Source organism: Lissotriton helveticus, chromosome 3_1, assembly GCF_964261635.1.
Source record: "Lissotriton helveticus chromosome 3_1, aLisHel1.1, whole genome shotgun sequence".
NCBI classification, from domain to species: Eukaryota; Metazoa; Chordata; class Amphibia; order Caudata; family Salamandridae; genus Lissotriton; species Lissotriton helveticus.
Window position 1 is genome coordinate 11,178,399 of NC_136061.1, and position 17,592 is coordinate 11,195,990.

General features: G+C 44.7%; 1 protein-coding gene across 2 annotated transcripts in view; it reads right to left on the reverse strand.

Moving 5' to 3' along the window:
* Positions 1–853: 853 nt before the first annotated feature.
* Positions 854–17,592, reverse strand: part of LOC144824375 (scavenger receptor cysteine-rich domain-containing protein DMBT1-like) — a 563,994-nt gene continuing 547,255 nt past the window's right edge. For both annotated transcript variants that reach the window (XM_078683487.1, XM_078683488.1), the window contains exons 6-7: positions 13,942–13,974; positions 854–1,511 (exon numbers count right to left, since the gene is read on the reverse strand). In XM_078683487.1, coding sequence (XP_078539613.1) covers positions 973–1,511; positions 13,942–13,974 — 572 coding nt within the window. In that variant the 3' untranslated portion in view covers positions 854–972. The remainder of the gene's footprint in view (positions 1,512–13,941; positions 13,975–17,592) is intronic.

A 17,592-nucleotide genomic window follows, 5' to 3' on the forward strand; every position in this document is an offset into this window, starting at 1 on the left:
CCGTGGAACGCTCACACGCGGGGATAATTCCCCCGCTGTGCTGAGCGTTCCATTAAATGGGCGCGGTCATGACTAGCTCAGCTCGTCATGAGCACAGCGCCACCGTGCTGCGTGACGAGCTCAGCTCGTCACGAGCACTGTGGCACTGTGCGCGCCCCCCACCCCCCAGCACAGCGGGGTAATTACCCCCGCTGTGAAGGGGTTAAACTGCTGGGAGGGCAATATTAGGAATGGGGGTCGTATGTTGGGACATTAGAGAACTGAAGGACAAGTCCCTGTGAGCTCTGCTTACTTCAGAATAAAGCGGTCTTTTCCACACATCAAAGTGTATCCAGATTCAGTCGTCTTCCCCTAGGCAGGGGGCGGAGCTTTCATTGGTGCAGTATGTGGAGTAGCACCGGGTACGAGAGGCCCTAAATGTTGCTCTATTTTACAGTTCGAAAGTGGTTAGGGACCCTTTTTCCTTCCTTGCTCCTGGGCCCACTAACTTCTGGCTAGGGGGTGTAGCTTCAGTTGGTGCAGTAGGTGCAGTGGCACCAGAACCAGAGGCCCTAACTGTTGTTGTATTCCACAGTTCAAAGAGTGGTTAGGGGCACCATTTCCTTCCTTGCACCTGGGCCCAGGACACACTCTCTACGTCACTGCTGCTGGGCACGAGGCTCCAGAGGTGAATACTTCAGAGGGGGCTGCGGCTTCCGGCTCCCCCTTTCATCGTTCACTCTCAGTGAGATGCTTTTGTTGAAATTCGATCACTCTCATTTCAGAAACATGTAAAGACACATTTGTTTAATTTGCTTTTAGAAATTACTATTTTTCTTTTTTATTGGAAAAATGTACTATTGTTATCAGTTAATTATCTTTTGACAATACAATGATTTTATTTTGTTCAAGCTGATGACTTTGTGTGCACCAACTGATACAATGACAATGAAATAACAATGTATCCCACACCCGCAGTCCGCCGTCGAGATATTACTGCAGAGTAGCGCGTTTTCCGGACCCAAGGCAGATGTAGGGATATACTTTCTCTTTAAAAGTGGCGGTGAAGGTGTAGATATGCTCTTGTTTCTTAGCATCATAGAAGGACACCAGCCCCTCCTCGTAGTCCACGAAAACCCCCACATTGTATGACATTTTGTATAAACCTTTCATTTTGCCAGCTTCCTCGCTCCCGAGAAGCCTCGGGCCGCCTACACTCACAGCCCAGACGCCGTCCTGGGGTGAACGGACAGTAGTGCCACCGACACCTCTCTTCACGGAGGCGCTGGCCACCCCCAGCACCCAGAAGTCTCTCGGTGTGAACCAAGTTCTTGGGTCCCCGGGGGGGCCCGCCGAGAGCTGCCAGTACCACCTCCCCGCATTCACCCCCGTGGACCCCAGCACGCAGCCGTCTGTCTCACGTCTGTCCGGACTTTGGGGGGCAGCGGCAACGAGGGGGGCAGACACTTCCTTCCGGTCACTGCTGATGACGAGGGTCCCATCTGCAGTCTTCGGATCCGCCGCCAGGGGCACTGCGGAGAGATAGAGGAGATCATGAGGCCACTCACCCAACTGCTCAGCACAGAGAAAAACATTGAAAAGAGCCTGACAATGACGTCACCGGAGAACCCCAAACTAACTGATGCCTTCACCTCCTGAGGTGTCAGACGGACAGATGAGTGTAGAGCAGTGTGCAGCAGGTGCAGTGCCACCAGGACTGGCTAACGATGCTCCTGGAATAGTGAACACTGAGCGGAGGCGTAGGTTTCAATGGTGCAGCAGGTGCAGTGGCACCGGTCCTGGCTAGCAATGCTCCTGGACCAGTGCACCATGAGTAGAGGCGTTGGTCTCAATGGTGCAGCAGGTGCAGAGCCACTGGGCCTAGGTAGAAATGCTCTTGTACTCAATGGTGCAGCAGGTGCAGTGATCAGCTCCCAGCCGCATCGATTCCATACCACTATGGTGCTGGAGGCACTACCGAGTGTGTTCGATGCACTTTATAGTTCAGGACGAAACTACAAACAGGTTTTTGCTAGAATCAGAGACAAGTTCCACTAATCCAGATGTGCTGCAGGTTGGTGTGAAGGCTGGTGGTGTGTGGGCAGTTGTGTCTCACTCCTTAGGGTATTGTGGAGGAGTGTGGCTCAATGGTTAGAGCGGCAGACCCTGATGCAGAGGTCTGGCCCGGGACCAGGGTTCGATTCCCACCTCGGCAGGTCTTGGGCTCAATTTCCTCAGACCTGATAGTTCTCGCCTCGGTGCCTATTCTAATCATGGGTCCCACTCTGCAACTCTGGGTAATAGCTTGCTTAATCTCCACAACAGTGCTAGGATGCCTGGCTTCACCCTGGGGGTGCCCAGGAGTGGACACCTCACAGGGAAAGCCAGGAGGGGTTCCACAGCGGTATGAGTATCAGCGCCAGGAAGCCGAATAGGCGACACCGCAAGGTGACCGTCTGGTGACAGTGCGCTCTATAAGTACCATTACATTTACATTTACATTTACATTGTCATGTCAGGAGGCTCATGTGCTGAGCGGCCGCGAGACCCCTCAAGCTGCAGCACACAGAGAGCCGGATTTATCATACCTTCATGCAATGTAACACACAAAGACATATTATTGTGCTACATGAAAGGGGCTTGGCAGGAATGTGCCATATTTAACATTATATGTCGCCCTCCTGTCCTCTGCTTGCGCTGGCGTACAGTGGGCTTCCTTGGGCCAAAGCAGCACCCTTGTGCCATGGTCCAAGTGTAGTATGAACAAGGGGGTATACCCATGTATAGTCACTGGGACCTGGGTTGTATGTATGCTGAAAGGAAGGGGTCCCAGTGTGTCAAGGGAACTAATTAAACAATTGAAACACAATTACTCGAAAGACAAATGTTTAGATCCACACGGTTTAATTCACAGTGGGATAGAGTATAATATACACATTGTAGAATGCAATAAACTGTATTGACGTCATACAGTGCCCCAAGGTGGGAGAAGGAACGTGATAGTGAGGATAGCGTGAAGTGAAGGGATTACGTGACAGTAAAATCAGTTGTTTAGGCATATATACGTGACACCAATGCGGTGGCAACAACTTGTATATCACATAGTAAATTGTTCAAACACAGGCATACGACACCAGGTACAGCATATATACAATGTTGGTGTGTAGTTGCCACAATAAAAACAAACAGTCGACGTTTCGACCCTCTTGAGGTTGCAGGATCGTTTTAACCTTGCTGTGGGGTCTTCATCAGGACCATAGAAGGGGAGTGGGGGCAAAGGACCTAATGGGGGTACAATAATTCCAGGTTAGAGGGTGGTAATCAACCTCTAAATTTACACATAGGTAGAGACAAAATTATGCTTAGGTCGGGACAAAGAAATGACCTAGTAATGTCATTGGTTGAGAAGTAATGATTACACATGCAGTTAAAACGGATTCATAAATGGGCCTGGAGAAAGGGGACCAGTGCGCGCCGCTACATAAGCATTTACAGACAGCGGTACCCTAAATGTGAATGAGCTGGTTAGTGACAATTGGTTTATAACACTCTAACATGTCATAAGGACATGTATGTATATACCCATGCAGTTAAACGGATTCATTAATTAGCCTTGGGAACAGGAACCAATGTGCGCCACTACAAAAGCATTTGCAGACAGCGGTACCACAAGTATAAATGCGGGAGAGTTGGTTTAGAACAATTGGGATGAGACAATCAGACATGTCATAAGGACATGTATGTAAGGCCGTCGGTCGGGAAAGGGCTGTAGCGTAAATCACTAACGCTTGGAATGCGGCAAGGGGCTACGCGCATGAAGGAGGCCTGTCCGTATGTCACAATGTGGATGCCACGGGTATTGGAGCTGCCGGGTTATTAAACAATGGCTGAAACTAATAATCATGGTCTTTATTTAAACGGAAAAAATAGCTAATGGCTAAACTCAGCCATCTATGAAACGCTTACCGCAAGTCAGCGTGCTGCTTATCTCACAGGCGGCGGATCAGATGAGTTAAAAACAAGTGGGCAGATACCGCATCTAAAAAAAGGAACGAGCAATCTGGTAATAAAGAGGCTGTCTGAGAAGGCCGGCAAAGCCACTTAGCAAATAGAACCAACTAGTGAATGGTTACATTGAAGGTGGATAGACCGGGCAGCTTACCGATTTGTGGCGGCACAAGAGTTGTCAGTGATCGGTAATATCCAAAGTCGTCAATTTCAGACTTAATGGTCTACGGGATGGGTCTGTGGGATGTAAAAAATGTATTAAATAGGGCCGAAAGCGGCTTTCAGAGAGGAGCGGCGAGGCCACTTAGCGAATTCGTCCAACACGTAAATTGTAGATTAAACCGGGCAGCTTACCGATTTAGGCGGCACCTGAATTTGTCAGAGATCGGTAATGTCCAAAGTCGTCGATTTCAGACTAATTGGTATGCGAGATGAGTCTGTGGGATATAAAAGGAGGGATAATTAATCTTGATGGTCTCTATGGGGAGCGAGAGCGGGCTCTCAGTTAGAATGTGACTTACTCGGTAGATTGCTTTCGGTGGCTCCGTGCGCGAGATGCGGTGCGAATGCCGCGTTTCCTGGTTAGATATGGGAGTCATGGAAACAGGTCATGTGGTGGCAGCTGGGGAGAGTAGAGCTAGTAAAAAGACTGACTGGTCAGGCACGTTCATGGTGACACAGGGGAGCGCAGTGGAGTGCTAAAAGGCAGATGTTCATCGAATGGTAAACATTATAATGGAATACAAAGTGAGATGGAGGAGACCAATTATAGTTATTAAATTACAGAGTATACATAGACACATATAGATGAAAGCTCAACATTGAACGCTATGTGGGGAGGACAGCATGCAAATATCTTCACCGTCTTATGTGACTTAACCTCATAACAATTACTGTGGTTAACGGAGCGTACCTCTCAAACATGAGGGTAAAGGCTCTGTATATACGTGAACAGATGTTACACATGATCAGCAATGTATGTAAATAAATTGGCTACAGCGTGGACCAAAAATGAAAGGTAGAGCAAAATAGATAGCTTGTGAGAGGGAATCAGATTAATTAGGGTAATGTGGCCAATTGGGAGAATGAACTATCAGATTCATTGAGGCCAGTTTCAATGGAATTGAAAAAGTACATCCATTTTATTTCTCGTATGTTGAGAATGTCAGAAATGTTGCCTCCACGTGGTCCCAGTGTAACTTTTTCAATGACCAACCATCGTAAGCTTTCTGGTGGGTGGTTGTTCAATTTGAAATGTTCCGCAAGTGGTGCACCTTCAACCTCACAACGAATGCGGCTCATGTGTTGTAGTATGCGTGCCTTGATTCTCTGTTGGGTCTGCCCAATGTAGATCTTCTGGCATGGACATAGAATAGCATAAATGACGTTGCTAGAGTTGCAGTTACTGAAGCATTTCAATTTCACAGTTAGATGAAGATAAGTAAAGTCTTTGGTCTGTATCGTCAAGTCACAGGCCTTGCAATGGCCACATTTAGAGTGGCCAATTACAGGTGGTAAGTTCCACAGAGTGTTGATCGTGGGCTGACTTTCAGGGGATAGGAATGAATTCACGACATGATCCCTGATGCATTTAGCTTTCTTGAATGCATGAAGTGGTGTAAGGGGTTGTTTAATGTCATCGGAAACCAAATGCCAGTGTTTGTTGATGATTTTTTTGATGCTGTTGCTCTTGGTGCTGAACGTCGTGACACAGACAATACGGCTTTCCTGCTGTTCCGTTCTGTTTTTGGGCACAAGTAGTTCCTCTCGGGGGTAGAACCAAGCGCGTTTGCGGGCCTTTTTGATCAAACGTCTGGGATAGCCACGGCTTAGCAATCGGTTGGATAGATCCTGAGACTCAGAGAAATAATCATCTTTGGTGGAACAGTTGCGGCGTATCCTGAGGAATTGCCCGAAGGGCAGGTTATCCCTGAGGGCACGTGGATGATGGCTCGTGTAAGCCAATAGGGAATTCCTCTCAGCTTGTTTGCGGAATAGTTTGGTGCAGAGTCTTCCAGATTCATGGTAGATTGTGACATCCAAAAAGTCAATGGAGTTGCTATCTGATGAGATTGTGAATTTGACGTGCTGGGATTGCTCATTGAGCCAAGTAAAGAAATTGTTCAATTGGTCATGGCTACCATTCCAGATCAAGAGGATGTCGTCGATATACCTTACCCAAAGGCCGACTTGGTCTCTGAATGGGTTGAGTTGGCTAAGAACCGTGTCCTCTTCGAATGCTGCCATATATAATATAGCTACATCGGGTGCAAACGGAGCGCCCATCGCCACTCCAGAGGTTTGGAGGTAGAAGTTGGTATCAAACAGAAAAAAATTCCGGGTCATTGCGATTTTGAGTAGGGCTACAATGAACTCAGATGGTACTTGAACAGGTGCTGGACGTGTCTGGAGGCAGCGGGCAATGACCGTCAAGGCTTCCTCTTGAGGGATGCAGGTGTAGAGGGAGACGACGTCACAGGTGGCTAGTATTTGCTGGGATGGATCATATGGTATACTTTCAGTTATATTGATGGTGTGCATCGTATCTCTGAGGTAAGACGGAGTGGCCTCTGCTAGTGGTTTAATGAAAAAGTCAATGTACTTTCCCAATGGTTCCAAAATGGACCCAAAACCTGACACAATGGGCCGACCGGGTGGATTAGTCATGCTTTTGTGAAGTTTAGGTAGGGTGTAAATGGTTGCCAGGCGTGGGTGTTTATTGTTGAGAAAATGGAATTCATTCTCAGACAGGAAGCCTAGATCCAATCCCTCTTGTGTAATCTCTAAGATCTCAGTAGCAATGGATCTGGTGGGGTCTGATCTCAATATTTGATAACAACTGGTGTCCTGTAGTTGGCGTAGAATCTCAGATTTATACGCAGATTGATCCTGGATCACAATCGCCCCGCCCTTATCGGCCGGCTTGATCACGACTTGGGTGTTCTTGGCCAGTGTCTGTAGTGCAGTTTTCTGGGATCTGCTGATGTTATATCGAACAAAGGTTTTGTCTTGTAGGGCCCATTGTATATCACGCCAGACCACCGTTTCATAGGCTAGAATTTGATTGGACATCGTGCTTGCATAAGGGACAAATGTGGATGGCGGTCGTAAGCCTGTTACAGATGTTTTCGACTGTGTGTCGGAGTTGCGGAAAAAGTACTTTAATCGGATTTTCCGAAAGAATTTGATTAGTTCTGTTCTTACCAGGAAGTGGTCAGGGTTGTATGTAGGGACATAGGATAGTCCCTTGCTGAGTACTTGAACTTCTGTGTCACTGAGTTGTTGCTTTGAGATATTGACAATGGGATTCAGTATTCCATCAGGCTCCAATGGGTCTACCAACGGTAAGTCTTGTTGCGAGTCACCCTCTCGCCGTGCGGTTCTGGTTGGAATTGAACTTGTTTGGACGGTTGTCCTTGGCCTCCACTCCAGTTGGTTTGTTGCTGCTGGGAGCCACGTTGATTCTGACCTCGGGGCCATGAATTGCCTCTTCCTCGTGGGGGTCGCCAAGATCCATGGCCTTGTCCTAAAAAAGGAGGGAATAACTGAGGAGGATAATTGTAGTCAAAATACGGGTATTGGTGACTTGGGCCTGCAGAGTCCGGCTCTCCCTCAGAGCTATGAGATGAATCCGAAAAGGTCGGGTAATTCCGTCTGCCTCTGAAATTACCCCGACCTCTGGTAGTGAACCGGCCTTGTGTGTCCTGTCGGTAATAGTCGTCTTGCAGGTATGGGTATGTCTTTTTTTTATCGTAGAGACGAATATCTCGTGCCAATTTTTCAAGTTTACGGTTTTAGGTGGTTAGATCAAAGTCCTTGAGTGTAGCTTGTAGGTTGGTTAAGGTGTCCTTTGCGTTTGCAAAGTTGGAGTCAGCAGATATTTCCGCTTTCAATGCAGCGATTTCGGCGGTGAGTTGTACTACCTGGTCTTTGGCAGTTTCAACGCCCAACACCATCCAGTGGCGAGAGCAATTATTGGATATGTGGCTGAAACCTTCTCTGAATTTCGGAACTTCAATGAAAATGGCCGGTTCTATCTTGATTTGCAGTCCAACTGGAATTATGTTCTCTTTAAGGTACTTAGTGAGCAAATGACCGTGCCAGCGGGTACGCACCAGTTTTTTCTCCAGGCGTTCAAGACGTGAGATTTTGTCTTTTAATGAAAAGTCAATTGTTGGAACATCAGATTGAAAGAAGATATTGTCAGGGTTTTCAAGCAATTTGTCAATGTAGTCCTCAGAGTAGGACAGGAGCTCTCTTTCTACCATATTGTGATGCTAGAGTTAAGAATCAAGAACAATGGAGTGGGGAAGGGAAACCTCGCAGACCAGCGTCTGCTCGAAGTAGAGTATGAACAAGGGGGTATACCCATGTATAGTCACTGGGACCTGGGTTGTATGTATGCTGAAAGGAAGGGGTCCCAGTGTGTCAAGGGAACTAATTAAACAATTGAAACACAATTACTCGAAAGACAAATGTTTAGATCCACACGGTTTAATTCACAGTGGGATAGAGTATAATATACACATTGTAGAATGCAATAAACTGTATTGACGTCATACAGTGCCCCAAGGTGGGAGAAGGAACGTGATAGTGAGGATAGCGTGAAGTGAAGGGATTACGTGACAGTAAAATCAGTTGTTTAGGCATATATACGTGACACCAATGCGGTGGCAACAACTTGTATATCACATAGTAAATTGTTCAAACACAGGCATACGACACCAGGTACAGCATATATACAATGTTGGTGTGTAGTTGCCACAATAAAAACAAACAGTCGACGTTTCGACCCTCTTGAGGTTGCAGGATCGTTTTAACCTTGCTGTGGGGTCTTCATCAGGACCATAGAAGGGGAGTGGGGGCAAAGGACCTAATGGGGGTACAATAATTCCAGGTTAGAGGGTGGTAATCAACCTCTAAATTTACACATAGGTAGAGACAAAATTATGCTTAGGTCGGGACAAAGAAATGACCTAGTAATGTCATTGGTTGAGAAGTAATGATTACACATGCAGTTAAAACGGATTCATAAATGGGCCTGGAGAAAGGGGACCAGTGCGCGCCGCTACATAAGCATTTACAGACAGCGGTACCCTAAATGTGAATGAGCTGGTTAGTGACAATTGGTTTATAACACTCTAACATGTCATAAGGACATGTATGTATATACCCATGCAGTTAAACGGATTCATTAATTAGCCTTGGGAACAGGAACCAATGTGCGCCACTACAAAAGCATTTGCAGACAGCGGTACCACAAGTATAAATGCGGGAGAGTTGGTTTAGAACAATTGGGATGAGACAATCAGACATGTCATAAGGACATGTATGTAAGGCCGTCGGTCGGGAAAGGGCATTCAAGAAAGCTAAATGCATCAGGGATCATGTCGTGAATTCATTCCTATCCCCTGAAAGTCAGCCCACGATCAACACTCTGTGGAACTTACCACCTGTAATTGGCCACTCTAAATGTGGCCATTGCAAGGCCTGTGACTTGACGATACAGACCAAAGACTTTACTTATCTTCATCTAACTGTGAAATTGAAATGCTTCAGTAACTGCAACTCTAGCAACGTCATTTATGCTATTCTATGTCCATGCCAGAAGATCTACATTGGGCAGACCCAACAGAGAATCAAGGCACGCATACTACAACACATGAGCCGCATTCGTTGTGAGGTTGAAGGTGCACCACTTGCGGAACATTTCAAATTGAACAACCACCCACCAGAAAGCTTACGATGGTTGGTCATTGAAAAAGTTACACTGGGACCACGTGGAGGCAACATTTCTGACATTCTCAACATACGAGAAATAAAATGGATGTACTTTTTCAATTCCATTGAAACTGGCCTCAATGAATCTGATAGTTCATTCTCCCAATTGGCCACATTACCCTAATTAATCTGATTCCCTCTCACAAGCTATCTGTTTTGCTCTACCTTTCATTTTTGGTCCACGCTGTAGCCAATTTATTTACATACATTGCTGATCATGTGTAACATCTGTTCACGTATATACAGAGCCGTTACCCTCATGTTTGAGAGGTACGCTCCGTTAACCACAGTAATTGTTATGAGGTTAAGTCACATAAGACGGTGAAGATATTTGCATGCTGTCCTCCCCACATAGCGTTCAATGTTGAGCTTTCATCTATATGTGTCTATGTATACTCTGTAATTTAATAACTATAATTGGTCTCCTCCATCTCACTTTGTATTCCATTATAATGTTTACCATTCGATGAACATCTGCCTTTTAGCACTCCACTGCGCTCCCCTGTGTCACCATGAACGTGCCTGACCAGTCAGTCTTTTTACTAGCTCTACTCTCCCCAGCTGCCACCACATGACCTGTTTCCATGACTCCCATATCTAACCAGGAAACGCGGCATTCGCACCGCATCTCGCGCACGGAGCCACCGAAAGCAATCTACCGAGTAAGTCACATTCTAACTGAGAGCCCGCTCTCGCTCCCCATAGAGACCATCAAGATTGATTATCCCTCCTTTTATATCCCACAGACTCATCTCGCATACCAATTAGTCTGAAATCGACGACTTTGGACATTACCGATCTCTGACAAATTCAGGTGCCGCCTAAATCGGTAAGCTGCCCGGTTTAATCTACAATTTACGTGTTGGACGAATTCGCTGAGTGGCCTCGCCGCTCCTCTCTGAAAGCCGCTTTCGGCCCTATTTAATACATTTTTTACATCCCACAGACCCATCCCGTAGACCATTAAGTCTGAAATTGACGACTTTGGATATTACCGATCACTGACAACTCTTGTGCCGCCACAAATCGGTAAGCTGCCCGGTCTATCCACCTTCAATGTAACCATTCACTAGTTGGTTCTATTTGCTAAGTGGCTTTGCCGGCCTTCTCAGACAGCCTCTTTATTACCAGATTGCTCGTTCCTTTTTTTAGATGCGGTATCTGCCCACTTGTTTTTAACTCATCTGATCCGCCGCCTGTGAGATAAGCAGCACGCTGACTTGCGGTAAGCGTTTCATAGATGGCTGAGTTTAGCCATTAGCTATTTTTTCCGTTTAAATAAAGACCATGATTATTAGTTTCAGCCATTGTTTAATAACCCGGCAGCTCCAATACCCGTGGCATCCACATTGTGACATACGGACAGGCCTCCTTCATGCGCGTAGCCCCTTGCCGCATTCCAAGCGTTAGTGATTTACGCTACAGCCCTTTCCCGACCGACGGCCTTACATACATGTCCTTATGACATGTCTGATTGTCTCATCCCAATTGTTCTAAACCAACTCTCCCGCATTTATACTTGTGGTACCGCTGTCTGCAAATGCTTTTGTAGTGGCGCACATTGGTTCCTGTTCCCAAGGCTAATTAATGAATCCGTTTAACTGCATGGGTATATACATACATGTCCTTATGACATGTTAGAGTGTTATAAACCAATTGTCACTAACCAGCTCATTCACATTTAGGGTACCGCTGTCTGTAAATGCTTATGTAGCGGCGCGCACTGGTCCCCTTTCTCCAGGCCCATTTATGAATCCGTTTTAACTGCATGTGTAATCATTACTTCTCAACCAATGACATTACTAGGTCATTTCTTTGTCCCGACCTAAGCATAATTTTGTCTCTACCTATGTGTAAATTTAGAGGTTGATTACCACCCTCTAACCTGGAATTATTGTACCCCCATTAGGTCCTTTGCCCCCACTCCCCTTCTATGGTCCTGATGAAGACCCCACAGCAAGGTTAAAACGATCCTGCAACCTCAAGAGGGTCGAAACGTCGACTGTTTGTTTTTATTGTGGCAACTACACACCAACATTGTATATATGCTGTACCTGGTGTCGTATGCCTGTGTTTGAACAATTTACTATGTGATATACAAGTTGTTGCCACCGCATTGGTGTCACGTATATATGCCTAAACAACTGATTTTACTGTCACGTAATCCCTTCACTTCACGCTATCCTCACTATCACGTTCCTTCTCCCACCTTGGGGCACTGTATGACGTCAATACAGTTTATTGCATTCTACAATGTGTATATTATACTCTATCCCACTGTGAATTAAACCGTGTGGATCTAAACATTTGTCTTTCGAGTAATTGTGTTTCAATTGTTTAATTAGTTCCCTTGACACACATGGTCCAAGTGTGGCTGGATTGTAGGCAGGATTATTTTTGTTCAGGAAGTTGATCTTCCTGTGCAAAAACAATCCCAAGAGGCGTCTTCCTCTTTTCATGTGTGCTGCACAATGCAGCACCCAAGGATGGAGGGAAAACGAGGGGAAATAACAATATTTGTTCTCATTAGGCCTGCTCTGGGGAGGCGTAATGTTTTGACGGTGTCCCAGGTTTATGTGATTAATTAAATCTGACAGTGTCAAAATCCATGGTTGCTGCACGTGAACACCCACTGCAATGCTCACGGGACGCTGCCCTGGCACAGAGTAACACAGCGATACTTCAGATTTACCAAGCCAAACACGGCTGCGTGTGAACACCCACTGCAACGCTCACGGGATGCCGCCCTGGCGCAGAGTAACACAGCGATTCTTCAGATTTACCAAGCCAAACACGGCTGCGTGTGAACACCCACTGCAACGCTCACGGGACGCCTCCCTGGCACAGAGTAACACAGCAATACTTCAGGTTTACCAAGCCAAACACGGCTGCGTGTAGCGTGGTAAATCTCATTCTAGGTTTTGTGTCACCATGCGCCGCTTACAAAGTCCAATGGCAATGAAACACCTTGATAAATTCAGCCCAACGTCTTAACGTGTACGCAAGAAGTCCACAGAACTCGTTCTGATGTGCGTCAAAATCCATGAAAGTTGCATGGAAATACCCACACAACACCCATGGATTGCCTCCCTGACACAGATTATGATAATGCAGCAAATTGGGCACAATGCTTGATTCATGATTTGTGAATGTATTCAGGGCCACGCAAGGTGACTTCATTAATCTCATTGTTGGGGTGTGACGCAACATGGCTCATAAATATGCCCCTTAGTCTGATGTAAGTAACACTTCTTAAGGCAGACTCAGTGCGGTATAGTTACTAATATTTTGAGCTGTGTTTGCATCACAAAAGCGACGCAGAGATATTTTTTGCCCTATTTATTTTCCTGCCCAAAACTGGTTTAGGGCTGGAAAACCACTGATAGTAACTCAAAGCAGTGCACAGCGCTGCTTAATATTACTTGACGTCAAGGGGGTGTTCCATGGGTGGTGCATTGGGGTTCCCATGTATCCACCCAATGTTTCTGATGCTAAAACCCTATTTACTATGTAAATGTAACAGGGTTTTGCGTCAAATAGACTCATACAGACACCCTTGCGCTACGGTGCAAAGGTATGCACGTGGTTCAGGGATGCCTGACAGTGCACCAGCACTAGTGAGAGGAGAGAAGAAGGCCATATTTCTGTAAATATGGCCCTCTCCGGCTCTCTCCTTTTGACTCAACACAGCACAGCATATTTGACTGCTGCGTTGCGTGAGAATTTAGTCAATCTGGGCTGGTGTGTGTTGCTGTGGTCACCCACCCTTCTGTCCTTTACACAGGTCCCTCTAGACATGGAGAGAACATAACATACCATGGGTATGTGTAAAGCGCACGTTCACCCCTAGCCCCACCGGACATCTTGTCGCTGAAATTACAGATGTATATTGTCACCCAACTCAATGGTACTCATTTTATCGACCTCAAAGGAATGAAAGGCTGAGTGGACCCGCCGGTATTTGAACCTGTGACCATGAGTTCGAACACAGGACCATGCAGTGGATGCATTAGTTCACTCTGCCACCAGACGCAGCTGTCCTAAAATATCTCTTCTAATATATCTCTCCTGTGTAACAAGTCACACGTGTTGCATATTTTTGTGTATGCTGTACCAGGCAGGGAGCACGCTAAAGATATACATTCAAGGATGTAAAACAACATATAGATGTACCTCGGAAGACTGTTGGGTCAAAAACACGCCTCTCTGCAAAGAAAAAAGAGAAACAAGACAATATATTATTTTATATGTTGTTCCTTCGTTATATGCTGGTAATATACACATTAATCAGCTGTGTTAATATGGTCTTCTGCAACACTGCCCTTTTAGGGAGGCATTATTTTATTTATCATGTTTAGATCTCATGTCCAGCATTAAGAGTCAAGTGCACTCCTTAGTTTTACGAAAGTTTTGTAGTTTATTCCAATTTAAAGTTTTTGGCGTGCAGCCCGACTGTGGTCTGTCCTAGAACCACGTGGATTATAAATTTAAAGAAGTTGAAGCGAGTGCACTTCAAGCTCGAGCGCACTGCAAGTGCCAAATAGCGTATCAAAAATCCACCAGTTTGTTCATTTTAATCCTTTTATTGCAAATAGTTTAAATTGTTTCCTCAGTTGTACTTGTTACATAGTAGACCGTAAAAAGTATCAATGCTTCTACACGGCAGCTGTGCTCAAGCCTCGTGCTGTCGCATGCCCCATACTTTCAACAAATCTTTAGTGATTCTTCTTTGTCCCAATGCATTTCGGGCTTATATTATAGCCCTTCTTCAGGGATCACTAAAAGTTTAACGAAACGTAACCGTTAGGTATTCTCATGGCCCAACCATATTATTAACATTACATCATTGCATTACTCAGATTCTCTGATTAACATTTTCCCGCTATGCGCGATATAAAGCGCTACGACCTTTCACCTACACAAAGCAAGGGTCACCCCGCATTTTGCTAGCACGTTTTATGACCTTGTAATTGAAGCACATATTGTCACATTGCTGTTCCCCATTCATCTATCTTCGTAATTTAGACCTATTATATACAACAAAATACTTCTTCCTTCCTACCTTCGGTCTCAGTCATAACGGTCAAATGCGGGGTGACCCTTGCTTTGTGTAGGTGAAAGGTCGTAGCGCTTTATATCGCGCATAGCGGGAAAATGTTAATCAGAGAATCTGAGTAATGCAATGATGTAATGTTAATAATATGGTTGGCAAAAAGATCGTGCTGTTGCACACCTGTGTTATGAATTCTTTATCCAAAGTGATAACAAATGTAAGGTAATGTTGCGATGTTTTAAGAGAGTTGCGTGCTACTCCCAGTCTATGGGACAAGACCCATTATTCCCAATGGCTTATAATACAACATTAGACTGTGGAATCATCCACTGTTAGGAGAGTGCACAGCTAATGGACAAATATGTCTCAAAACCAATTAATCTGATTTAATTTTCAAAAAGTAATAACTGCTTCTCAAGGGCAAAAAGTTTGTATCCAATTGTCCAGTCTCAAAACCATATGTTACAAAAATAAACGCTTTTTTCAAACATTGTATTCATGCTGATTGTCATATATCAAAGGTAATCATTTAAGAAAACATAACATTATACATGAATATGTAAATACAAAGTTTCATTGTGAACTTAAATACTCCCAATGCATTTCGGTTTCATAATCGGAACCCTTCTTCAGGTGAGGCAATTCGATGTCTTCACAAGGTGCAATGTAATCCACAGAAATCTAAAACACAACAAGATGCAGTAAGTCTACTGCATCCAAGATTTGAGGATTTGCACTCAGAAACGTGACAATGTGCTCACTAAGTAACAGAAAGTGAAAAAAGTTTTGTGCAAACAAATTACGAAATTGAAGATTAGAGCAAAATCACCAAAGGGTGGTGTACTGATCTGGATATTGAGTGATACAGATACCACGCTGAGGTGTGGTGCCACAACCAAGTTTAGTGAAAGCTTGCCTAATAAAAAAGTGTAATTACCGTGGGTTTCAGAAGTGCGTCACAAAAAAACGATAATGACGTCCTGGCTGCTCGTAAGGTTTCTATAAAAAGTGAATGTGATCGCTATTAGAGTATGGAACTGGAAAAAAATGAGAGTAAACCATCCAAAGTACACATTAGGCTCACCTTACAATAGGGAATGTGTTTGTCCGTTAGTACTCTAGACGAGTTTACTCAAAGCCTGCGTTCGTATTAACCTAAAAGAATTACCAATGCGAGTGTTAACGAGACTGATATCTAATAGTCTCATGTAGAAGATCTAACGGCTAATAAACTATGTTCAACCTACCCGAAGGTACGAGGTGTAAGATCCTTCGTCTACCGTTGCCGCTTCAAGACGCCAAACTAGCGTTGTGTTCAAGCCCGAAATGCATTGGGACAAAGAAGAATCACTAAAGATTTGTTGAAAGTATGGGGCATGCGAGAGCAAGAGGCTTGAGCACAGCTGCCGTGTAGAAGCATTGATACTTTTTACGGTCTACTATGTAACAAGTACAACTGAGGAAACAATTTAAACTATTTGCAATAAAAGGATTAAAATGAACAAACTGGTGGATTTTTGATACGCTATTTGGCACTTGCAGTGCGCTCGAGTTTGAAGTGCACTTGCTTCAACTTCTCTAAATAGCTCTAATGTCCACCACTTATAACTCTCATGTCTACCTCTCATAACTCACATATCAACATCTCATAATGCTCATGTCTACCACTCATGTATATCTTTCCAGTCTTCATCTGATGTTGTCATATAGTAACTGCTTACCTATATACCGTGTTAAGTTAGCATGAGCTTATTAAATGTTTAAACGCCATTTTTCCGTTTGCTGCTTCTGCACACGACACATAATTGTTGTTTTAGCTTTCAACCTAGAAGAGCGTTGGGATTTACATAAGAATAATATGTTATTGCTCTGATATCAGCTTTGCTTGTTAAAATATGTCTGCACAGTGAGTGCTGAAGCCTTCAAGGATAACTCGACACAGTGTTGTTGTGAGATCTGATCTTCGCACCTTCCTAGACATAACATGAATGCAGCTGCTGCCAAAATCTGGCTTTAGGCGCATTTTATATTGCTTTGCTTAGAGCACACGACACACACTTGATGGTGCTTCGCATGCAGAGAGCTGGTGGAAGATGATGTGATCCTCTGCCAATGAGATCTTGAGGTATGGGGCCGCCCTGCTAAAACCCAAAGAGACCTTCTTAGATATAATATAATATACTAGGTAGGGAGGGTGAGAATTAGGTGTTGTTAACTCCTATTCATTTCAGCATTTTAGCATGCTGTCACCTTTCGCATCTTATGGACTAGTAACTATGCTGATAACTTTGCTTCTTATAATATGTTTGCTTGTATTATCTAAGATACTGCATTTGAGAACCCTGCATTAGTAAATAAATATTTCAAATGCGCACGTGTCCTCTTTTACTCCACGTTCTGGTTTGAAATGATTGTATAACGAAAGAGTGTTCATGTGTTCCACGTGACCTGAGGTATTCTAAGTTCATGTTCTGGTTTGTCTAAACATTGGGAGTTTGTTATGACCAATGAGACACTGTAGCTAGCCCGGTAAGGGGATTTTGGGTACTAAGGTGAGTTTTGGGCCACCCTAATTCACTGAGGTTCCAAATCTCTATGCACAGTTCTGTAGGAGAACGGAATCCCTGCTACAATGTCTGCCTCTCACAAATGTCATGTCTACCTCTCATATCTACCCCTCTTGTCTACCTCTTATAACTCTCCTTTCTATATTTCATGTCGAACTCTCAAGACTGCCTCTCATTTCTACCCCTCATTTCCACTTCTCACAA